General features: G+C 37.2%; 2 protein-coding genes across 2 annotated transcripts in view; both read left to right on the top strand.

Annotated features, from left to right (window-relative positions):
* LOC135108518 (uncharacterized) overlaps window positions 1–9,499 on the top strand; it is a 46,359-nt gene extending 36,860 nt beyond the window's left edge. The window contains exons 3-4 of the mRNA XM_064019621.1: window positions 7,926–8,164; window positions 8,902–9,499. Coding sequence (XP_063875691.1) covers window positions 7,979–8,164; window positions 8,902–9,126 — 411 coding nt within the window. The 5' untranslated portion in view covers window positions 7,926–7,978 and the 3' untranslated portion in view covers window positions 9,127–9,499. The remainder of the gene's footprint in view (window positions 1–7,925; window positions 8,165–8,901) is intronic.
* Window positions 9,500–10,663: 1,164 nt separating this feature from the next.
* Window positions 10,664–20,092, top strand: LOC135108525 (cell cycle checkpoint protein RAD1-like). Its single transcript, XM_064019633.1, has 7 exons — window positions 10,664–10,883; window positions 13,031–13,129; window positions 14,740–14,891; window positions 16,357–16,442; window positions 17,192–17,340; window positions 18,499–18,708; window positions 19,900–20,092. The coding sequence occupies exons 1-7, from the start codon at window positions 10,773–10,775 to the stop codon at window positions 19,930–19,932; spliced, it is 840 nt and encodes a 279-aa protein (XP_063875703.1). The 5' UTR covers window positions 10,664–10,772; the 3' UTR covers window positions 19,933–20,092.
* Window positions 20,093–26,252: the final 6,160 nt, after the last annotated feature.

The raw sequence follows: 26,252 nt of genomic DNA on the forward strand, positions 1-26,252 counted from the left end.
AATATTTACGCTTCGAGTGATGGTCTTCGGGTACCTGGCGTAGTCCACAGCCACACTACAAAGCTGGTAAATGGCCCAGACTGACATGCACGCCCACAAGGCGAACCACATAGCCCGCCGCCACCACTGGTCAACCCTGTTGTAAAGACAAAAAAAAAAAAAATATATATATATATATATATATATATATATATATATATATATATATATATATATATATATATATATATATATATATATATATATATATATATATATATATATATATATATATATATATATATATATATATATATATATATATATATATATAAATTTGCTTAAGCACCTGAAGTGCAGCAGATCAGTCTTCTGACAGGAAGGTTAAAACGAAAAAGTCGAATCTTTTTTTTTGGGCACCGAGGCTTGTATTCTAAACGCTTTGAATTTTCATCAGAACCACATTTACAAGCCAGAGATGATTAGCCTGATTCCCGTACTGCTCTTTTTTTTTTCAGTTAGTAGCAAATAATTCTTGTTAAATTAAATAATCCTTGTTAAATTAATTAAGACTGAAAGCATGAAAATACACTTACAGTCCCGATAACTTCTTTAAAATACCAAAAGTAGTCGAGATATGACGCCAAAACGTTTGAGAATACGAATCTTAAATCACTAAGAAACATGACACCCGCATGCAGGGATGGGAAGAGAATCAGACACCCCACGTGCCAACTGGAATACTCATCCACACAACCAGGAAATTTGGTCTTGAGGACTCATTAGTAATAGTCCACGTACGGTATGTGGAATGGTTACCTGCGTTTCTCTGAGTACATTAATTAACATTATTGTGCGTCAGGAGAAACTGCTTAGAGGAAACGTGAAAACCGAAAGTGGACAGAGACAGACCTTATAATTATAGTCATGAAAGCCAACTGATTCATCAAATAGTTAAAAGTTAAATTTTCCACTGGCCTGTAGATGCGGCCGACTCCGTGAATGGTTGTGGAGCTGAAGAAATCTGCCACCCTGGAGGTTAAGGAGATTTCTTCCTCCCATCTCCTGTCGTCTTCCTTCTCCCATCCCTCTGCCTCATTTTTGTCCATGTTATTCGTCGCTCGTCTGAAAGTTAAATATAGAATAATTACTAACCAGGCATGGCAGACTGAGGAAGGCAGGTCTACTGTCACGAAACTCTCTTGTCTGCTGATATGATGCGCACCTCACCACTGTAGGCTCCCACTCCACTACATCTCTGGCTGGGTTAGGTTATATCTTAAAAATAGTAATAAACAAAAATTAAACATAATATAACTGACAAAAAATTTAAATGTTGGAAAGTGATGGACCATTGACAACGAGAGCGCGTTTTTTTATTTATTTATTTATTTTATTTATTTATTTTATTTTTTTATCTTCGCCAGTACGAGTACACGTCTTGATACTCAGCCATCGTTTTTGCTCGTGAGAACTGCCAGCTAGGTTCCTCCACTTTGAGTCGCACAATGGAATGTCTAGTTGTTCATTTATAGACCATTCAAGGAACACAATGGGCAGCGGAATTGGTTCGTGATCGATGCGGCAGCGATCAAAACTCGAGCTGGGTGTCATGGTCCAAGGAAATAGTTTTCTTTTAGATCTTAAAATTAGACTTGTATCCCATTGTTGTCTCTGTATTTCTTTGAGTTTACCTTTTACTCCTATCCTTCCTTGTAACTTCTCCAACTTTTTCTCTTAAACAAACTTATAAACTTGTAAATTTAACCAGTTCAGTTCTAGTCGCTTTTTACATGATTACGTCGACGACAATTTTTGTGAACTAATGCATAAGTTATTAGGATTGAACTTTCTGAGAGACTCGGTGGAGCTTGACCGGGTGCCGCCTCGCAAAATAGAACGCTAGTCTTTTTAGTAGAAAGCTATATCCATTGTCTATTTCAACCTTGGGAAACTGGTCCTTTAATCAATGCTCCTTCAGTATATCTGTGAAACAAACGCTTAGCAGGAAAATAAGATCATCGCTATGAAAGCTACGCAGCACACTAGTCAGTGGTATGATACTTGTAGTCTCTGTGTGTGCTTGTGTACTCATGTTTCACCAATCTAAGAGACACTTGCATGAAAATATGATACTAGTGATCCAAACAATGCAGGTGAATCATATCTATAATAATGATGCTCTGTTTCTTAATCACGAAACATATTGAAGTAATGGAATTAAGATTAACCAAACAGTATGAAACATTTCTTTTACGCTCACCAGCTTTTTTTTTTCCTCCGTGTTCCTCTCGCGGAGTCCCTATGAACAATGAGACAAGTTCCTTCAACTGTACGGGGAGGAGGAAGGAAAGAAAATGGCTGAACTAAATGTAGAGTTTGCGCAGAAGAGGACCGTGTGTGTGTGTGTGTGTGTGTGTGTGTGTGTGTGTGTGTAATTAATCGTACATTTTACCATCATGTTATCAGTACAAGTAATGGAAGCAGTGTGTTCCATCTTTGCATTAGTCACTCACTCGGGACTGATTTGTGGAATTATGGTATCGCAACAAGGAACTTGACTCCCAAACTCACTGACCTCTATTTTGGCCTTATAAGGTGTTATCTCTTTATTCTATTTTATTCTGTTCTATTTTATTTATATATATATATATATATATATATATATATATATATATATATATATATATATATATATATATATATATATATATATATATATATATATATATATATATTTTTTTTTTTTTTTTATTGGCGGTACAGAACCTTTGTTAAACTATCACCAGAATGAAAACACCCTTGTTGCGGTTTTGTTATGGTGTTTCATTGAGGGAAATGGATACTTGCATGAGTCTTATGATAGCTGACTAACGAAACAGCTCGAGTATACTGACGAGACCTTCCGATACCAAACACTCTCGTGACGGAAAGGTTAACAGAAAGAGGCAATGATGTTGGCAGCACTCTATGACTTAGCATTGCACGTAACCATGAACACCCTTTCGATTATCCTTGGAGTTACATTCGTGTCCCGTAGCCTGAAAGTCCATGGGGCAGAGGGAGTTACCAGTCATCTACGCTGTTACAAAAATCTGTTAAGCTCCAATGACTGCATTCTCACATATGTTTGATACTTTTAACAAACTCTGGTTAAAGTTATTGGAATTTTCAAGGATAGTTTAAGAAGGCTTCTGTATCATCAATGGAAGATATACATTTCGAAAATCCCACCTATAATCTTTTCAGTCTTTAGAAATGGTTCTTATGAAAACCCATAGCATTGCCAAATACCAGGTGCAAGCTTCGAATGAAAGACTATAACATACAGAGCATGTTGACGCTGTGTATACAGGTAACATGATTTTTTTGAGGGATTATACAAAAACATTATATAAAGTAACATCAACTCAAACCCACATGACACTCACACGACGTAAAGTTTTAAAAAGATTAAGTTAATGAGATGAAAAAGCGCCAGACATCAGACCACAAAAGAAATACTGACATCAACTTCACTCCATGACAGCATTGCACGTAACAGTGACAATGTAAGCCTGAAAATTCTTTGGAATAGGCTTGGTGGTACAGTATGGCGCGTGCACTAGTCTAGGAGCAGGTGAAGGCTCTGCAGAGAGATAAGTAGGTCGACATTACAGATGAGTGTCATTATGAAGATAAGACTCACAGCATTGTTTCGTGATTGATAATATGAATGTAATGAATGGTGCAATTAACGGACTGGTTATCTTGTGTCATGACGTCTATTTATGCTATCAGCCAAGGAGGACTAATGACACACAGCCACGTCTCACCAACACACGCCCCTCATATGATACTGAAGAATTACTGTTTCTCCTTCCTCTTGATTTTATGGTTTCACTTCCGCCATACATATAAGAAAATCTACACAACATTAACCAATACAGACTGGCCGTACAAAGCGATTCATCTTTTAATTTCATATCATCATCACCACCATCAACATTATCATCATGGTCAGACTGTATAAGTCCAGAAAGGTTATTAAGGAGCACTCAGGCATATGCCACACCACGCTGGCTTACCTAGGGCGTCTTGGAGGGATTGCCGGGTTGGAAGATCACTAAAGGACCTCGCAGCTGTGAACGGAGCACGCTAGCCACCCCTACATCACCAGACCGGTATGAGTGAAGGTTTCTGCTTTCAAACGATCTTCACATTATAGAATCACAATACACATCGAGAGAGAGAGAGAGAGAGAGAGAGAGAGAGAGAGAGAGAGAGAGAGAGAGAGAGAGAGAGAGAGAGAGAGAGAGAGAGAGAGTGAGAGAGCTTAGTCATGGAAGGGGATATTTCTATTACTTTCTTTCTCTGCCACTAAGCCGCGTCTTCGCATGCACCTCACGCCACGGCCTGCACGGGTTTCCCGTCGCCGTCACTAGGGAGTCGAGGAAGTATATTACATATGGGGTGGGGAAAGAGCAGTGAAGAAGCTAGGATATTTATATTATTTGACCTGATAGGCTTATATTAGCTCTCCTTCCATCAGATACCGAGGCCAGTCTCTAAACAACGGACAACACAACGCCGCTAGCTGGCTTACTCTCACAATACTCATATGAGGCTACTCTATACACACAGCCTGCTCAAGTGCTCAGCTACAGAACTGTTACTTATACGCGTTCATAACAACATTTTTATAAGATTCTCCCTGATTTTGTCCAAGAGTGGTAGGGGGCTCGGTATTTAATATGGAGTGGGCTGCGCGCTCCCTCTCTTCTTGCTTGCTTTATTTCCTTTATTCTTTTTACTTTCTTTCTTTCTTTATCTTATTTTGATATATATATATATATATATATATATATATATATATATATATATATATATATATATATATATATATATATATATATATATATATATATATATATATATATATATATATTTTTTTTTTTTTTTTTTTTTTTTTTTTTTTTTTTTAAGAAGAAATGTTTGTCACGTTTTTTTTTTGTCTATTTATTCTGCCCCTCCCTCTGCCTCCTCCTCCCTCTTCTCTGTTCCTCTACCTCCTCCTTCTCTTCCTTCCTATTTAGTCCTTCTTCACACTATGAGAATATTCACGAAAAATTACATATTGGCTTTGATGTGTGTGTGTGTGTGTGTGTGTGTGTGTGTGTGTGTGTTTGTGCGCGCGCTGGGCGGGCTGAGAGACAGTGACGGCAGGTGGCGGTGGTGGTAGCGCTAGGGAGGTAGGGCGACACTGGTCAGTCTTGCTACACATACTCTTGTAACCAGTGTTTCCGTGTTTCCGGCAGCTTCTTCCTGCATCAAGCACCATCAAGCAGCGCCAGAGAGGCTACAACTACGTAAGGTGAGTACATTGGTACCAGCCTTGTCTCAGTCAGCCTTACCCCCTTCACCGTAACACCCTCCTCTTTCCGCGGGTTGTAATGTCTTTCAGTTGCTTATTTAAGCTGTTATTATTCGTTAATTCAGTATGTTTTGTGGTTATTGATTTACTTTTTTGGGTTTTCTTCACTTCTGAGTCTGGAAACAGCTGATAATCTAGCCAAAAATTGAAAGGTAGTCAATACGTAAACAACCTGTCAGATGAGGTAGAGGCAGATCATCCCTATTCTCAGTTATTATATATATATATGTATATGTATGCTTCATCTCTCTTATTATAAGTCATGTCACAAAATGAAGCCACATGTCCAGCTTAGTGGGGTGACACGGGCAGGAAGGAGCAGGAGGAGGTGGGATAAGTGGTGGGGCACACACACACACACACACACACACACGCGCGCAGCCAAAATCAATCGAGAAATAGATAAATAACCTCCAAAATAACCCCAAATGATAGTGAAGAAAAAGTGGCGGCCATCTTTGTACTCAGCTGAGGTCCCCCCAGGCCACCATGATGGTTTGCCAGAGCCTGGCCCGATTCCAATATTATTTCTATTTCCTTAAGTTTTGGCTCATAAGTAAGTTTTTATGGTTTAAAAAAAAATATTTAGTGATGTTTTGAATGTTTTCAATGTCTGTTAGGGAAATAGGTTGATTATGAGGTTGTCTAAATAACTATTGTTTTTTCGGCTTTTTTTTTAATAGCATCGTACATTTTTTTTTTTATTTGAGACTCTAGTTAAGATTTTATTGCTTCAAAAAATTGTTTATGGTTTTTAAAGTGTGTTTTATTTCTGCTCAGCTAAATATATGGACTTTTGAAATGATTTGTAGGCATGTTTAAAAGTGGAAAAAGTTACGTTTTTTTTTTTTTTCTTTATTTATTTAAGCTGCTAGCTAAGTTTTGATTGTTTGTAAGAATAGTTAAAAATTTTTAAAGTGTTTTCCGTTCGTGTTAAATCAAATTTGTGGACTTTAGAATGTTTTTTTTTTTTTATTGTGTTTGTTCCAATAATTTTCCAGCTAGTTGTTTAAAAAATCTATTATTACTGAGGCTTGAAATATTTCTATATTCCCGGTATTAGTTAAAGTGCATGGCCTTTCAAAATATATAAGGTATTTCAGTCTAGCTTAATTTTTGCGAGGGGTCAATTTCAAAATGAAATACGTTACTAACGTAAATATTCTGTGACGTCATCAGAGACACAGGACTTGCTCTGCTCCAGTCTCTCCTTGTCAATATTTAGCGTAAATTCCAGTGTTTTCCAGGTCTTTCCAGCTGTTTCTAAACTCAGGTGTGTAGATAAAAGGTGGAAGAGTAAGAAATTAGGAGAAATAGAGGAAGAGGAGAAAGAAGAAAGGAGAAATGAAAGGAAAAGAAGGTGGAGACAAAACAGAAAAATACCTAAAAAGACAATTTTAGCTAGTTCCTCGTGTTGCCCTGTCTTTCTTTGCAATATTTGTCTTTGTTGAAAATGTCGTATTTTTGTTTGTGATTATCATGATTATTATTTAATATAGGAGTATATTAAGTAGGTTTGTGGGTGTTTTAGGTCCGTTTTAGATGTGTTTTGGCGTGTTTTAGGTGGATTTTGGTGTATTAGGAAGTATTTTGTGTTTTGGGCATATTAGAGTGTTTGAAAATGTATTAAGGATATTTAGTGGTGTTTTAGACATATCTGTAAACGTTTTGAAGCGTTTTTGGTGTGTTTTGATTGTGTTTTGGGGATGTTTTGGTATATGTTGGTGTGATTGGGTTGCTTTGGCGCTTTGAGGGTGTTGTAGGCATGTTGGCGATAATTATTGTGGATGTCAGAGTGCTTGAGGTATGACAAAAGATTCTGGAGTGTTTTGGGGAGGGACTGCGATATTAGAAGTGCGTCAAGGGTGTTATAGCGTGCGTTGTGATACATGAAGCTACTAGATGAAAGTGTGGGGGACGTGAAGTTCTGGAGTTGCGGGGGGGGGTATAAGATGTAGGGGTAAATTACGAGCAGTGGGGCCATTGGAAGTAGTATAGGTGGAGACGAGTATGGGGTGGGGGGATTAATAGAGAGATACACAATAGATAGGTGTTAATTCACATGTCCCTCAGTATGCGGTAAGCCTCCCTCTCTGCCTGGCCTCTGCGTGGTGGGGGGGTGGTGGTGATGGTGGTGGTGGGAAATGAAGGAATATTTAGAAGAAGAAAGAAACTGAGAAAATTAGCTTGTATGAAGTAGTAGCAGCAACAGCAACAACAGTAGTAGTAGTAATAGTAGTAGTAGTAGTAGTAGTAATAGCAGTAGTAGTAGTAGTAGTAGCATCAGCAGCAGCAGACAACTATATTGTAACTCGCACCAGCTAATAAATAATAAATAAATAAATAAATAAAAAAACATGAAAACGTATATATTATACAGCTGCGTATTTTTTTTTCTGAGAACCATATATTTTTTTCTCAATTATAAATAGTTGTCATGTACATTTTATAATTCTTTTTTTTTTTGTTATTGTTTTTTTTCTTTATTTATCCAAAGAGCAAGAGTAATACAATATTTTTATTTTGCCGCCAGGTTTCCTGCCACCAGCTGATCGCAAGCCTTCAGGGCTCGCCAGTGTGAGGCCAATGGAGACCTATGGCGGGATGAGGGAGTACGTGCCGGGTGCTCGTCGCCATGGCCAAGGACATTGGGGCGCCGCTAAGTGGGTGGATATTTACCTCCTCTCCTTCATGCACACCATCATTCTCCCTGGGCTGCTCTTCCTCTTCTTCGTCTTCATCCTCAATCCAATTTACCTCCGCGCCAACCAGGTGAGTGTTCTGTGGCCGAGTTTTGAAACTGTTCAGGCTCTCATTGACAGTTTTCAAAGGCCGCGGAGATGTGGTTGTGATGTGACGTCGGGTTTTCCTTTTTTATTTTCATAGAAGGTGCTAAATTCTTGTCAAACTAAAGAACCTATTTCCGCAAGGACTTTGTCCCGTAGAAATTTTCAACTTGTAGATCATGAGTGGAAGGGGAAAGGCTTATTTTATGTTGAGATTCCGATCCTAAGTTTCTCTCAGATGCTGGATAAATGTGTCTGTAATTTAAACCTGAGGCAGCTTGCTTCACAGAGCAGCTCGGGTACTTTAGTGGTTGTGATGTGCTCCGATATTTTACCAATTAATTTCTAGTTTAGCCATTTGTTCATTTAATTAGTTTACAATTTCAATATATATATATATATATATATATATATATATATATATATATATATATATATATATATATATATATATATATATATATATATATATATATATATATATATATATATATATATATATATATATATAAATCAATCCTATTATATTTATTCTTGTTGTTGCTGGTGTTGGTGGTAGTACTGCTGCTGCTGCTGCTGTAATAGCAGTAATAGTAGTAGTGACAGTAGCAGTAGCACTACTTGTAGCAGCAGCACCAGCAGCTGTAGAAGTAGTGATTTTTGCTCTACTTTCTATGGTTGTTACGTAATTCACTGAAGTGTTCTATACTGTTCACGGAACAGATCTTCTTTCGCCACAATGAGATCGAAACCTCACCTTTACCACGCCTCTCCATGGTACAAATCTTGCCCATCGCAGCACTTGTGGTCTCCCCTCCTTCTGTCCGCCTCGCAGCAGTCCTTGCGGCCACGGCATGCTCTGTGGTGCTGAGTCGAGGAGCTGCTGATTCGGCAGACTTCACAGCAGTGCTGAGGGAAGGAGGCGGTGAGACAAACGAGAAAATCTGAATAAGATGTGCACATTACTTATTCACGTTGTGGTACATTACTTATCCACGTTGTGGTACATTACTTATCCACGTTGTGGTACATTACTTATCCACGTTGTGGTACATTACTATTGTAAGCAAAGCTGCCATTTGCATTACCATTATATTACTTGTCAATACATTATAAAACAATACAATTCAGATACTCAAAACACTTGCAAGTTTTAATTTCTCATGTGGAGGAAATTAATAAAGAACCTGTGAACAGAAATGCAAAGACTTTTGATTAGGTCAGTAAAGAATGTAATCACATATAGTCTGCAGAATATAAATCTGCCAACATTACTTGAGTTATGCATATGTATTCTTTGTATAATAAATGCTTGATTGTTTTTTTGTTTTTGTTTTTTACTCATACAATTCATTTCCTTTTACTTATTATATAATGCACCGTATTATGTCTACTAAATCTAATTTCCAGTGGAATGCTTGCAATCACTTATCTTTAGCCATACTTTTTTTTTAAATAAATCCTTTCTTAAATTTATCTAAAAACATAATCGGAAAATAAAATAGTAAAAGTATTTACACTTGTGGTCTTCCATCTCTTATAAACAGAGTAGAGCAGGGTTGTTTTGGCAATCACCGCACTGGACTGCTGGCATAGGAAATTAGGCTTAGGGACAATAGCGTCTCCTGGGCATGGAGTCACCAGTGTGAGCACCAAATAATTAATAGAACAGCTCAAAGAACAGCATCGTGCCGCTGTTCTTGAACAGAAGAATTTGCATGGTCATATTCGGTTGAAAAGTGACAAATCCTTGACATAATCTGCTAATAAAAAAATAAATAAATAAATAAATAAATAATAATAATAATAATAATAAATGAAAAAAAAATCAAGAAATCTCAACTTATTCGCTTGGCAAAAAACTTATGTAAATAATATACAATGACAGTGCAAGACCATGTTCTTGGTCATAACGAACACTGCATTTATTCTGAAAAGTGTATACAAATGTTCTCTCAGGAATAAAACTGAAACCAAGCCCATACCCCGTTTATTCCCATGACCAGTGCCTCCCCCACGTCAATAGCTCCATCATCACCAGCCCCTCTCTTCCTCCTCCACCTCCCCAGTCTTTTCCATCCTCCCCACCACCACCACAACTACCACAACTATGTATATATATACTCGTATATATATATATATATATATATATATATATATATATATATATATATATATATATATATATATATATATATATATATATATATATATATATATATATATATATATATATATATATATATATATATATATATATATATATATATATATATATATATATATATATATAGTCATAATCATCATAATCATCATATATATATATGTATATATATATATAGTCATAATCATCATTAGTATATTAGTATATTATATATTAGTATATTGTATTAGTATATATATATTAGTATATATATTAGTATAGTAGTAGTAGTAGTATCTTGGAAGTGTGTGTGTGTGTGTGTGTGTGTGTGTTGCGCTGTTGCTCCGTCTTTCACATGCTGTGTGTGTGTGTGTGTGTGTGTGTGTGTGTCGCAGCTGGAGGGTCTCGCACGACAGAGGCAGGCTGGTGTTAGCTGTTTCCTTGCCTCACTATGTCCATACACCCCGAAGAGGAGAGAGAAATAAACGATGGTCACTTTAGAGCAAAAACTGATAACGTCAAGAATATCTTACAGATTTTGAAGACCATGAACTTCCGAGACGTGAGTAATGAGTCGCCCCCGGGGAAGACAATCCTGTCCCATTCGGATGTTCACTACTTACCACAATCATTATTAGATAAGGAAAAATATATGTTATTAGCTCTTCTTATCACAAACTGTTAAATTAACCCAACTGTTATCGGTGTCTTGGTTCCCTAACATGTTAATTTTGATTTTCGGTTCATGTTGGCAGGTATAATCATATTGAAGAGAGGAGTGAAAGAAATTTATCAAGGAGAGCACCAAGGCTTGGACAGATAGAGAGAGTTCATATTTTGGTAAAAAGTTTGCTCCAAATGTTAAAACATTGGTAATTGTTCCTTAATTGTTGGTGGTTGTTTTTGGAGAAAAGCTAGACAAAATTTTATGCTCTTCTTGTGGAGGTAACTATTTGTTTTCCAGAAACTTGTAAAAATGTTTTGTGAATTTTATGAGGTGCCTAAACCACACTGATAACAAAAATAACATTCTAAAGGAGAGAGACAAAAATATTGGCCTTGGAAAAAAAAAAGACATATATATATATATATATATATATATATATATATATATATATATATATATATATATATATATATATATATATATATATATATATATATATATATATATATATATATGTATACCTCTGAAACCAAACCAAAATTAAACCTAATACAAATTTCAATTGCAGAGGTTAATCGAGAGAAGCTCGAGATCTAACAAAAATTGTGCAGTTTAACAAAATCCATCCTATCTTTTACTTATCCTTCTCTATCCCAACAACCTTGGGGAGCTGGTGGGAAAGCAGGGTGTTAGGGTGGGGGAAGCCAAATTAGGCCAAATCTGGACATTCATCAAAAGGTTCAAGGATGAGATGCCATATTTTGAAAATGGGAAATTTCTAGCCTAACTTAACTTTACCTAACCTAACCAGAGGATGTGAATGGGCCACCTCTTAAGGACATTAACATAACCTAACATTATCTATCCTGACCTAACCCTTTTCTGTCAAATCCATTTCTGGTATTTTTTTTAATTATTTGGTACTGTGTATATTTTCTTTAAATGAAAAAGGTCAAGTGTTCATGCAAAGTATTGTTTGTAGCTTAAGGATTTAGTAGAACATCATAAATTATATTTTGAATCATACTTGTGGTACCTACCTCTAACACTGCTGTCCACAGCTGGTCACCCACTAGTAACACTCTTACCTGGGCAGGCAGCAACTCACATGGAGAAGTTAGGACAGCACTCACTCTGACATCAGGTGATGCAGGTGGAAGCAACTCAGAGGGATTGGTGTAATATTGGAGTAAGAGGCAAGAAAGACATGCAGTGACTATATGCACAGCACAGGTGCATATTTCCTCACTAGAGAACAGGGCACAGTTATCTTATGTCTCATAGGACACCACAGGCACAAATACTCACACCAGGTAGAACACTGAGTCTTAAGTGTGGCACACACCATCCACACACACTCGCCAACCAGAGTCACTGAGGCATTCACACGTGCAGAGAACAGAGTCAGAGAACACGTGCAGAGAACTCTGGCCTACACAGCATATTGCATTGGCCGCCACAAATCCAGGTACTAAATCTCTGCTCATCACGTGTGCACCCATCGTTACCTCAGGTCTTCTTACTAGGGCTTCCACAGCTGCTGTCTCTAGATGTGTGAACAAAGGACTCGTCTCGTCGCTGCTGCTGCCTCTGCTACACTGCTCCACCTCTGCTCACATCCATGTCTGGCTACCAACTCAACAGGACATCTCCCCTCTGAGCCTCATTGCCAATTGACTCAAACAACTGCCTGCCATCTCTCTCTGATGAGTGTGGAACCTGGAAGTCTCTCTCATTCACACTCCTTGGCTCGCTGCACATAGCCAAGAAAGCAGGGGCCAACAGGTGTAACTCCACACCCACACAGTAGTGTCCCACCTAGCCCCACCCCTCAACACACTTTATATCACACCCACACAACCTCTTTTCTGCCTCCATAACATTATCAAAAAGAAAACAAGAAACCAATGGTATCTTTCATTGCTACATCAACTCTGCCATTTTGGTAACTGATAAATTTAAACTTTATTTGTTAATTTTCTAAATTTTGTACTTATTTATTTGTTTATTCATTCATTTATTTATGTTCCTTCTTTCTCCAGCAAGCCAATGTTGTCCTCTCTCCCAGTGGCATCAAAGTAACAGTGGAGAATGCCAAGTGTGCCCAAGCTAATGCCTTCATTGAGTCTGACTTGTTCCAGGTATGATATTGGTGAATGACATGTTTCATTGTATGTGAAAAGGTGGAGGCTCAGCACATATACTCAATATTTTTATATTATATTGCTGGTTCAGGTCTCATTACCACAAGATGGTATAAAGAGAACTCCAAGACTAGGTCCATATACATGAAAATACTTGATTTAAGGTTGGGTACTGTCCTCTTCAAAACAGTCTCCTCAGAGGAGCAATATAGCACTCCCAGCAATGTTCCACTGCTGAGGTGCATTCTGGAAGTGTTGTTTTCAGAGTTTGTCAAGCAACGACAGTTTGAGCTGAATCTAAACTGAACAGAAAGTGCTCAGGGGAGAAGTCTGCCAAGACCTCTGACAACTTGCCCTGGATGACCCAACCTTCATTTTTAGGGTCATCACTGGGAATACAGCTTCCTTCTAAAGGTGTAATTCCCAAACAAAACAACAATCTTCACAGTAGAAGAGCTCAGTATCTCCATGACTGAAGAAGGCAAAGCAGGTCTACAGCATGACAAGGATCATGTTCATTATTTTCATTGACATTTGTAGGATTGGATATTAATTCATCCCTTAGTTCTGTTGCAATATTTTGAGGTTTCTAAGGTAAGGCAGTTTGTGGAAGTAGCCTGAAATGTGGTGCAAGGTGATTGTAAAGCTCCATGGTGACCACACACCTTTTCATCTTGCTCTTGCAATGCACAAGTTTAACCTTGGCTACAATGACATAATCATCCTTCCATACCTGCATAAAAGCAGTAACTTTAGGTAAAACTAGTCTTATACCCAGAATTCTTTATCATTATCATAGTGATAATAAAAACGTAACATCTTCACATCAAGACTAAAACAACAGCAACCATAGGAAGGAGGAAATACAGGAGCAGGCAGGGAGTTCCATAGTTTACTGGAGAAAAGGATGAATAACTGAGAATACTGGTTAACTCTTGCATTAGTGGTGGACAGAATAGGGATGAGAGAAAGAAGGAAGACTTGTGCAGCAGAGCCACAAGAGGAGGGGAAGTATGCAGTTAGCAAGATCAAAAAGCAGTTAGTGTGAAAATAGCAGTAGAAGATAGCAAGAGGTGCAGGATTGTGGTGATGAGAAAGAGGCTGAAGACAGTCAGTTAGAGGAGAGGAGTTGCTAAGACGAAAAACTTTTGATTCCACTCTGTCTGAAATAGTGGCATGTCTTTCCTCATTCCAAAGTTTGGGATTTCATGCATAATCTTATGTGTGAGGCAACCTTTCATAAGTATTGCTCGAGCATGAATCTTGACAGGTCAGGTTATAGTATATGTTTTGCACTTTTCATGGTATTATTGTTCTGTGGATATGTAATAGTAATAAACTGGTGACATGAAACCATAATAAGTTTGTCTAGTACTGTAGTATATAGGCATTATAGATTATATGTAAGGAAAATTTCTAGTTTTTGCAACATAGACATAAGGTGAATAATTGGTAGATGTAAACAGTACTTGCTGGACTTAGCGTCTTATTATAATATGGAGTAGCTATGTTTCTTTGCACTGTGTTTTTAAAAATGATATGTAATAATAAATCAAATGAAAAAAAATTGGCTCCACATGAGTAACAAATTTATTTTTCTTTTAAAGGAATATGAAATTGAAGAGGAAATGGTGATATTCAAGCTGAACCTGACTTCATGGATAGAGTGCCTCAACATATTTGGTGGGGGCACTGCTGGTGCTGCCACACCCTCCTTGAAGATGGTGTACAGAGGCCACGGCTACCCACTAGTATTGGAGTGTGTCTTCCTATCATTTTGTTGTTGTTTCATCTTAGTTCTAATTTTTCTTTCAGCCCTTGTTGATAGTACGAGCAATAGTATGTGTCACATATACTGTCATTGGTCAATTTTCATGATTTGGCATGAGGACATGACAGGTGCCTCTGTGGTTCAGACAGTTTCATTGGCTAATCTGCCAGCTGACACCTGCAAAACAATATAATGATGATGCCAGTAAGGGCTTACTATCATTCAGACAAGGTCTACAGTCCTGAAAGTTGCATGGTACTGTCTGGCAGAACCTAGATAGCTGCTTGCTTCTTGTGTATTCTTGCTGATTGCTTCTTGTGTAGATATATATAGTCATCCCAGAGGATGTTATTTTTATTTATTTATTTATTTTTATTTATTTATTTTCTATTTGTTTTACCCCAGATTGTTACTTACATATGACAGCAAGGGACCTAAATTCTGGAGCACAATACTTTGTCAGTTCAGATGCCTAGTCGCACTTGGAGAGACATCCTTTTGTCTACCTTGAGAGGCAAAGCCACACATATGCACTAGCCACATGGAGATGATTTGAACCTGGTTCATGTTGAGTTAGAAACTATGAAGAAATTTAAATGTTGGCAACTTGCAAGAGATTTGGGGATCCATAGGCTTACAGGCAAAAATAAAGAAAAAGGTAATAATGTACAAAGTGAATGGTATGCTATTGTTAAAATATTGCATGGTTATGTGGAGTGGGCATGATTGTCATGGATAGTAATTCCATCCTTTACATTGTAATTGGATGCTGAAAGGTTATGGTAGTGCAGTGAAAGTCAGTATTGAATTAATTTTTCTTCCAATATTTGCATTGGGAACTAAATAATACAGGAGCAGCCAGGTGAGGAGTTGGTGACTACTCACTTGCTACCGTAGAGTCAAGGGTGAAAAACAGTGATGCTGAAAATTAGTTTCTAAGACACACATACCTAGACCAACCTTGTTACCTTGAATATGTGACTGATACAGAAACAGAAGAACCAGGAGTTTGGAGTGCATGGAGGGTGAAATTCAGGGAGTTAGCCTCTCAAACAATGAGAGAAGTTAAATATGTCTTGTACAAGAAGTAATAAAGCCGGGCTTTTTTAAACATGATCTGAGAAAGCCTAAGTGCACCAAAAACAGTACAGTAAGATGAAAGTGCAATGCTACTGTGAGAGCTTACCAAATAGGTGAGGAATGTAGAGATAGATCATTGAAAGTGATTGGCAAATCAACAAGTAGGACTGAGTCAGGTTCATGAAACATTTTCATTAGATTGGTAATGGAATATACATGTGTATATGTGTGTGTGTACTTTCATCATTGTTTTTTTTTTTATTCTTTTATGATAAAGATGTTTTGTGTATTGAGAATATGTTGATCATTGATATACAATACAGTTTTAAGAGATTATGTGTTTGATAAGGATTCACTTGGCTCCCCTCTCCAGGTTAGAAGAGGATGGAGTGGTTACTGACTGTGAGATAAAAACTGAGGAGCCAGAGGACACCCTAGACTTTGATTTTTTCAGTACAGGTGACCATCAATTTATACTATGTAGAGAATGTGAAGGACCAAACCATCTTGGATATAATCCAAGTTAGTGTTAGAGTGGAAGACCTTTTGGAAAATTTGAGGAGAGTATTATAATTAGAGATTTTAAGAATTTAAGTATTTAGAGAGGTAAAGATGGGGAAAGCTGGATATGAGGAATACTGTATGCTAGGGTGAGGTGTGTGGCTACTGGTAAGTAGAGATTTATGTATTTCCCATTGGAGGAAGTTTGAGGAGTACAGATATTATAGCAGTTAGAGTTTCTCTCTCTCTCTCTCTCCTCTCTCTCTCTCTCTCTCTCTCTCTCCTCTCTCTCTCTCTCTCTCTCTCTCTCTCTCTCTCTCTCTCTCTCTCTCCTCTCGTCTCCTCTCTCTCTCTCTCTCTCTCTCTCTCTCTCTCTCTCTCCTCTCTCTCTCTCTCTCTCCTCTCTCTCTCTCTGACATCCATACTTGACCATTTCTTTGTTATTTTTCTGTTGATCAATTTATTTTCATGGATTCATCTTCTGTTTTCTTCACTTATTTAAAAACATCATCACTAATACTGGTCTGACTCACAGACAAGCTGCATTAGTGCATGTAGATATTACCACTTCAGCTACTTGTCCAACTTAAATGTTGTCAGGTATTTAATACTGGCACTTGCAAGTGTTAGATTATTTCAGGAGTAATATTTTTTAGGTATGTTTACTTAATGGTACTGCCATATACCTACCAGATTTGTTCCTTCAGAAGTGATGAATAAGATCATCATGCGGTCAGAGTGCCTGAAGGAGGTCTTCACTGACCTAGATGTCACAAGTGAGATGGTGGAGATCCTCATGTCCCCTGATGCACCATACTTCAGGGTTTCCACTTTTGGCAACTATGGCACCAGCCAGGTTAGAATCAGACCTTGAAACTTTTTTTTTTTCTTTTTTACATAATTAAACATACTTTTAAATGCTACACAGTTTTGATCATCAGGATGTATGTGTATAATATTATCTGTAAATGGTACATGAACATTAATTGAGGCAAGTCTGGAATAAGCAGGATACTTACTATCTCATAATTAGATCATAATTACTGTCACATAATTAGATATAAGTATAATTATTATAGACTAAGGCCATGGAATTTCAAATGTGTTTCTTTTATGCAAAGCACAAATGCAAATGTTCTTAAAGAATTAGATTTATTTTTAAAGGTAGTGCTTAGTATGTTTAGATGAGAAATATGTACAATTGATCAGATTTGCTTGTTATTGGTTATTAAGTTTTCAGCTAAAATTACCATGTAGCTGTGTTTGTTTATGTTTGTTCTTGTCATCATCCTGTCAGGTCTAGCTTACTGTTTACGTTTGAGGACCTGTGCTCCATACTTTTATACAGAGTTTGAACAGATTAAATAAATTCAATTCATTTCAATTAAAAATCAGTATGGACTACACTAGAATGTAGAAGCATTGTCTTGAATACCTCCTGCGTAATGAAACAGTTATTGACAGGGGTAATAAGGTGACCATTTTGATCAAGATGTTATCAGTTCTCTCTCTCTCTCTCTCTCTCTCTCTCTCTCTCTCTCTCTCTCTCTCTCTCTCTCTCTCTCTCTCTCTCTCTCTCTCTCTCTCTCTCTCTCTCTCTCTCTCTCTCTCTCTCTCTCTCTCTCTCTCTCTCTCTCTCTCTCTCTCTCTCTCTCTCTCTCTCTCTCTCTCTCTCTCTCTCTCTCTCTCTCTCTCTCTCTCTCTCTCTCTCTCTCTCTCTCTCTCTCTCTCTCTCTCTCTCTCTCTCTCTCTCTCTCTCTCTCTCTCTCTCTCTCTCTCTCTCTCTCTCTCTCTCTCTCTCTCTCTCTCTCTCTCTCTCTCTCTCTCTCTCTCTCTCTCCTGTTTTTGCTATGTATATACATACCTTTAGTTTAAGCATCTATGATAATGTAACAATCATCAATCGATATTTCTCAAATATTTTTAAAGTATTAACTGTTAAATATTTTGAGATTATGAACTAGGACATTGTATTATTGGCTATGCTTAAAAGTAATCAAAATTATAATTTCAGACAGAAATTTCTATGGAAAGTGAGATGGTGGAGCATTTTGAGTGCAAGCAAACGTTAAAGCAGCGCTACAGGTTGTCCCTTCTCAAGCCCAGCATCAAGCCCCTCACTGCTGCTCTCAAGGTGTCAGTGAGAATGGATGCCCGAGGATTCCTGTGTCTTCAGTTCATGATCAGAACAGAAAGTCATCACATCTGCTTCATTGAATACTTTGTAAGTGAGAAAGGAGGAAGGGAAAATTAACTATAGGTTTGGCATGTAATAATGCTAGAGCTCCTTGGCCTTACTACTCAAAATGTGGAATATTCCCTAACTAGAACCTTTCTGTGAGTAGTGATGTTACTGTTTTATGAAAACCTGTAGTCTGTAAAGATATAACATAATAATCATACTAATATAGGTGTTAGTATAATTATTAAAATGGTGTGCAAAAGTGAAGTGGTGGCCAGCTGCTTAGGATATCACTGCTGTTTTAATTCTTTAAAGAAGTTCAAAACATAGGAGTGAAATTTAGAATAAGACAGTGTTTCAGGATTTACCATGGAAGTGAATGACAAGAGTGAACATTCTGATAAGTTCAACAGAATAGGGATAATAGTGAACAGAAAATCATTCTGCCAAGTTGTAATAGAGTAAAGCATGCATTTTTTCTTTTCCCTTATGTATCAAGAAAGGCCAAGGGATAGAAAATAAAAAAAAGTCTGTAGAAATGCTGTTCCCAAAAAGAAAATAAGATAGGAATACTGATAGAGAAATCAATTTATTTTCCAAGGTGAGTTTGAGAAGAATAGTAATCATAAAAATACAACCAAGGACAGCAAAAAATGCAACATTACAGCAGACTGTGAGGGATTAAAGACTGTTAGTTAAAGGACTGGAGTTGTTGAGATAAATGGCATAAATTCAGGTTGAAATATAAAGTTTTAGGAGATAGATGGCTTTGCTACCATTTATGAGTTGCCACTGTATTTTCTTAATATAGTATCAGCTTAAGAGTTAAAGAAATTAAGATTTGAGATATAGTCAGGAATACAAGAAGGAGCCAACATAGTACAGTGGGACCATGCACGCTTTTGGGCCCAAGGGGTCCTCAGGCACACTGGTTTGAATCCTGGCTACGGTCCAGGGGTAGGAAGGGCATCCACTCAGGGTAACGCTTTCTAGCTGCCAAAAGCAAAAGTTCTTCGTTAGAAGGCACCATCTCAGCCCAAATAAACTATGGAAACTTGACGTAAAACAAATAAAAATAAAATAAATAAAATAAGTAAATAAATAAATAATCAGGAACATGTACAAGAATATGCTGCATCAAATTGTTTTGATCATGGAGGAGCCATTCATTTCCAGTTATGCTAAAATCATGTATAATGCATTAGTTAACATTGAATATCTTCTGTGTTGCAGTGCTGTCCTGAGGAAGAAGATAGTGATGACTGAAAGTAGCAGCCAATACTTAATTATAAGCAGCTGATAATCTTCAAGGACCCTTCATATGTTTTTTTTTTCAGAACTTTATTTATAACTGCTCAAATTTACAAGTAAGTACATCTGTATGCATTTGAGTACTATCAACAAATAAAGTGTCTATCATCATTTATATCCATAATTCTTTCTCCCATAAATATTGAAGTGAAGGAGGGCTTGTCTGGAGAGAGCTAAAGTTGATACCCTTCCTAGCTTACTTTGTATAACTAAACATCATTTTGCACATTTTACTGACACATTTTCAACAACTTATTTTTATCTTTTTGGGTGAGGTGCCAGTGACAGGCATCATCATTTGCTACATCAGATTTATGTCAAAGATGATTTTAAGATGGTTGAGGAGAATTTAAGAAAATAATATTCAGATGCTGATTGAGTTTAGTGATTGCTATTCTGTACTTTGATTTAAACTATTCTTTCAGTAATTTATTAGACTTGACATTTGTGACTATCTATCACTGTGATCATTATTACCTAAAGTCAAACATTAGTTCTTTTATGTTTTTTCCACAATATATGCCATATGTCAACATTTTTCTTAATTTCTCTGTGTCAAATTGTATCTATTTCTTAAGTTCCTAAAATATTAGTTTTGAACAAGATTACTGAAATTAGTGCATTATAGCCAGGACTTTGTTAAATCAGGCAAGATTTGTATTAGTGTTTAATCAAGCTGAGAGGGCAAGTAGGGAAATTAATATGAATTCCTAGTTTCTTTCAATCCTATGCAAACATGGAAGTATGCAAGAAGCAAGAGAAAAAAAAACAAATGTTGGAAGAAAGTGACCAAAACTTGTGATGATGGGTAGACAGCAAGCACAGATATATAGGAGCCACTGTGTAGTGGTGCCACTCCATGTATGTGAATGAGTGCTGAGCATGGAGTGCAGGAGTAGAGTGCATGGACAGAAACAAATGGATACATAGTATTGTAGCCACCAGAGTAGATTAAATTATGTTAGATTTTTCCTGTGTCCATAAATAGGTGATTTTAGGGATAGTACATTTGATGTAGTAAGACAAAATTATATAATCATTTCTGACATAGTGATAGGCAATGTTCTTTTACTTATTCAAAATTATATTTCAAGGCAAATACTGAAAAAAGGAACATGAACCAAATGTTAAAATGAAGAACTTATCTATGAGGGTTATCCAGCTGAAACTGGGACATATAAGTCACATTAGCTATGAAACACTTGCTCAGAACTCATGCTTTGGCCAACTTAATCTTCCTTTGTGGTTTTGGACACTTTAGCTAGGGTATTTTTTAGTACATGAGCTACAAGTACGAGTAGCTCACTCCTGCACATCTGTGATAGTGAGTGACATGAGGAATGATTTATGAAAATAATTACCTTTCTTCAACTAGATCTTGAATGGCAGCTATTAGATTTAAGTACCAGATACGTTTATAAGATTATAAGATTATAAGATTATTATAAGATTATAAGATTCATCTTTAACTGGTGCCTGTTTCTAAGAACTTCCTTCAGGGGATGGCCAAGACAAAAGTCTCCTTTCATTGCTGTCCTTGTAGTCCTTCCTTTCACACTCTAGTCCTCTCATTTCCCTTGCAATTGTTTTATCGCATGGTGCTGCCCTCTGTCCTCCCATCATTTGAGATCATCTTCTTGGATCCACTATATTATTCTCTCCTAACCACAGCACAATTTGTTGTGTCAGGTTTTTTGATACTTAATGCATTGCACACCCCTGTTCTCTCTCTCTCTCTCTCTCTCTCTCTCTCTCTCTCTCTCTCTCTCTCTCTCTCTCTCTCTCTCTCTCTCTCTCTCTCTATATATATATATATATATATATATATATATATATATATATATATATATATATATATATATATATATATATATATATATATATATATATATATATATATATATATGAAGGCTTTAATACATTTTGATATTTAGTGCTTATGTGAGAAAAGCATAATAAATGGTTTGCTGGTGTACTTAAATTGATTAGTTACTTCATTTTATCATAATTTTGAATGGCTCCATGATGTTAGCATGTTAGTCTTGTTCCCCTAGTGGGGAATAAGGACCTTTTGTGAAAAGTGGCTAGATTTTGAAAATTTCCACACATCAGAGGTGCCCAGTGACCTTGACGGGATGGGAAGGAACCAGTTAATCCAAAAGCCTTCCAGACCAGACTACCACACAGCATGACTCGGTACTTCATAAATCACAGTCTCTACATACTGTGAGTAGTATAAATTCCCTAAAAGGTTTTGTTTCTTGTTTACTTATTTATCTATTTATTTTATGTATTTATTTTTTTCATTTTTTATATATTTTTATTTATCTATTTTTTTTACTGATTTATTTTTATTTCTTTACTTTTCTTTGTTTTATTTTTTTCTTGACGAAGTAAAATGAGGATATTGTGTATTGTGTGACAGTGATACACTATACATCTATACATATCTGAACATGTGGGCTAGTTATCCATGGTTCCACGTTCTTTTTTATGGGAAACATTGTCCTGAAGAAAATTAGCAGCAACTTGCATTAAACAGTCAGTATTCTGACCTAAAACTTTTTTTATTGATATCTTAAGGGCGTAGCATGAACTACTCAGAAGTGGGGCCATGAAGAACTACGTTTTTGGTTCCTTATGCTTGATATAGACGTCAGAAACTGATGCAATACTGGTTAAAGTTTGTCATGTGTTGATAGTGTTCCAGTGCTGGCTATAGTCCGGGGTAAAGACCTGAAAGCGTGGTTTGTATATACCTTGATTATGTCTGTTCTGAATGTGTGCCAGAAAAGTTATGCAGAAAAAATTATTAGGTATTTACTGTGAGATTTATTTGCTGAATTGAGTATTATTCTAGTATTGTACTGTGTAACACAACCACATTGCAAGTAATAGAAAATTATGTTGGTGGGATTGAAATAAAACTGGTGCATTACAATTGCCAATGATTTTACCATAAATTTCCACGAAACATGTTTTTTTTTAATATTTTTCGTAGCCTTTGAATGGCTTGTCTGAGGACGGTCTCGGCTGTGGTATATCTTTATTCATGTATGTTTTACTGATTTATTTGTTTGATTATTTAAGTTTACTTTTTAAACATGGTATGTAACATATGCATTCGTATTTTGTAATCTAGACCATTTCTGTCTTTTTGCCGCAAACTCTCTAACACATGTGCGGGTATACATTACACGTGCGTGTGCGGGCTGAACTGTTTGTCCGTCAACCCTATGGGACTGAAGTCGTAGTCCCTAGTTTGTATTCATACCTATTTCTATAAGGTGGACAGTACCAGCGTGTAAGAGAAGTCAGCCTCAACCACCATAACACAAACCACAGAACAAAAAAGATTACACTCGACTTCTCTGTTGACAGGATTAAACTTAAAACTCTACCTACGTACTCCGAAAAGTTATGTAACGGATGGTTTTGGGAGTTATCAGGACACAATGAAGGAGGATGTTTTGCTCTGAGGCTGTTTTCTCTCCCTTTTTTCAGTTTTAGCTTTGGTATTACCATATTTGGTGCTATCGCTTGCCATGAGGTTCTTGACGCGCCGCGAGCCCCAGCACTACACGAGTCAATCTGGCTCTCCACTCGTAAGAATCATCTCTTTACTTTCCTCACCTCAGATGGACTTGTTTGTTGCAGAAATACATATCCCTTAGTGACACTTTCCTTACCTTCATGAATGCATTGTGTTACAGTGAGTTAGCGCTTTGGAGGCGAAGTCCTTGTGTCCAGTATACATGACCGAATTGTTGATTGATTAGCCCCACGTGTGGCTTCAGTATGATAATTATCGTGTGTGTGTATGTGTAAAATTTTTGGTTTATTAAAATATTTTGAAAATCTCTTCTTTATTCAAAAGACTGTCTGTTTAAGAAGTCAGATTTCTAATGCACACTTATACTTCAACAAGACTCGCAAAAGCATTAGTTTCTAATTATGTTCATAGGACACTAATTAGAATGTAACTCTCTCTCTCTCTCTCTCTCTCTCTCTCTCTCTCTCTCTCTCTCTCTCTCTCTCTCTCTCTCTCTCTCTCTCTCTCTCTCTCTCTTTTACTTTTATTTTTAAGGGAGTATCCTCTCATATCTATTACAGTAGACCTTAAGAATGAGACTTAAAAGGCCAATTTTCTCAGTAGCGTTCGTAACTATCATGCCTACTTCGTGTTGCTATTAAGTATTTAATAAGGTTTGAGAACCTGGCACGCGTCAGTACACCAGTTTTTCATAGCCGCGTTTGTGAGGGAAAGGTGGCTCAACACTTCTTCTGTGTACACTGAAGGAAGCTGTTTACGGAAATGTTCAATATTACTGACGATAATAATAAGTTGTCTTGTACTGAAAATGTTCTTGTTTCCTTTCTTATAACTGTTATGTAACGATTCCGCTTAGCCTTCAGACAAGCTGACGCCGCAACATGCCTCGTGGGGCCAGGAAGAGCCGACAGGTGGCGTACAGTGCGGAGTGAGCCGCTTAATTTAGACGCCAGGCGGAGACAACATAATTACAGCCGTTGTGTACGCGAGTTTTCTTTATTCGTCGTTCTCTTTCCCATGTGTCAAATCCAGGGGAGAAAGAAAGATGCTGGGAAGTTTGGTTCATTTTTTATGTGTTACTCAAACTTGCTTAAACTTATATTTTTAGTTAAATGCTGCAATAGTTTAATAAACCTATAATAAACCTATTATTATTATTATTATTATTATTATTATAAACTTCTGCCATATCTCCTCACTCGTACAACATACAAGCAATACTTTCAGCCAAGTATTCTAAGAAGCCCTGTGTGCCTTACTGCTGCGTGCTTATTTATAGTCAGCAAATAAGAGTTATGAAATAAGAGCATCTTTACAACATGTGGTAAACGACAGTACTCCCTCCCTTTTGTGTGACGTCTCCACCGCTTCCATCCTTCCTGTGCAATCTCGTAGAGTCCTGATGTTCTCACAGCAGCAAACTAAAGAACCACAGCGTAATGAAGATAAACGCATAATGTTATGTCCTCTCTGTAACGCAGCATTTACGCAACTCAGTGAATGTCATGCGCCGAATGTGAAAGATGGGCGATTAGATAAACAAAGAACGATATACAAAGACCTAGTTGGAAAAATAAGTGTTTAACTGGGATGGCGTGGAAAAGACAGATAGTCGACAGAAACGAGTGGAGAAATTTGAGATACACACACACACACACACACACACACACACACACACACACACACACACACACACACACACACACACACACACAGACACACACACACACACACACACACACACACACACACACACACACACACACACACACACACACACACACACACACACACACACACACACACACAACAACAACAACAACAACAACAACAACAACAACAACAACAACGACGACCGAGGAACGTGATTTATACCGGCAATAAATATGACGTTTTTTTTTTTAAAGGAAAACGTCGATAATGATCCGCCAGAAGACAACGTTTATAGTTCGGGACAACTTAGTCCAGTCATCAGTGTTGTTACGTTACCACATCATTAATAGAGGGTTAACATGTTGTAACATTATAACAAGTGAAATTACTGCACGCCATATGTCTAAATTGAAAAAAAGAGACCTGTGTGTGTGTGTGTGTGTGTGTGTGTGTGTGTGTGTGTGTGTGTGTGTGTGTGTGTGTGTGTCAACGGTCCTGTCTTAGGGTGTAAACGAAAGCTTTTGTAATTACTTGAGTATTTCTTATAGATATAATATAATGTTCCTGAATAATATAATTGTCACTGTGGTGTGAACATCGCACTGGTCTTCGTTCTTGCCAAGCATGCGGAGTCAACCATCATCGCGGCCACCTGTTTGGCTTTACCTCACCTGTGGGTAAACCATCAGTCAACGGAAATCACAACGCAAGACTGTCCAGTAATTGTCCTTTAATCGAGTAGCAGTTTTAAGAAAGTAAAAGGAGCTGGTGAACGAATAAGACACGGAAGAGTGATTGGCACGGAGCAAGCGGAGACCATCCTTTAACACCATAAAAACACAGGGAGATCAGTAGCACCTTACTGTGATGCATAACCGTACAGCTCATACGAACTCAGCGTGTGTAGGTGTTCTTACTGATGCCGGGAGACAGCTCTTCAGTGCCGGGAATACATATAATAGCCGATAACTGTAGAAATGTGAGTCATGTGGCCGGTAAACGCATAAAAAGATTTTTCTCGTTGTTGTGAATTTAATGTGGGAAGGGTGAAGGTGAACACTGCGAAGTG

The sequence above is a fragment of the Scylla paramamosain genome, chromosome 2 (genome assembly GCF_035594125.1).
Source record: "Scylla paramamosain isolate STU-SP2022 chromosome 2, ASM3559412v1, whole genome shotgun sequence".
Taxonomy (NCBI): Eukaryota; Metazoa; Arthropoda; class Malacostraca; order Decapoda; family Portunidae; genus Scylla; species Scylla paramamosain.

What these genes read in the sequence shown, in the direction of transcription:
- LOC135108525 (XM_064019633.1), top strand. Translation starts at nt 10,773, where the DNA reads ATGTCCATACACCCCGAAGAGGAGAGAGAAATAAACGATGGTCACTTT. An exon ending in GCAACTATGGCACCAGCCAG is followed by an intron (nt 17,341 to 18,498) that starts GTTAGAATCAGA and finishes TTATAATTTCAG; the next exon opens with ACAGAAATTTCTATGGAAAG. An exon ending in TCTGCTTCATTGAATACTTT is followed by an intron (nt 18,709 to 19,899) that starts GTAAGTGAGAAA and finishes TCTGTGTTGCAG; the next exon opens with TGCTGTCCTGAGGAAGAAGA.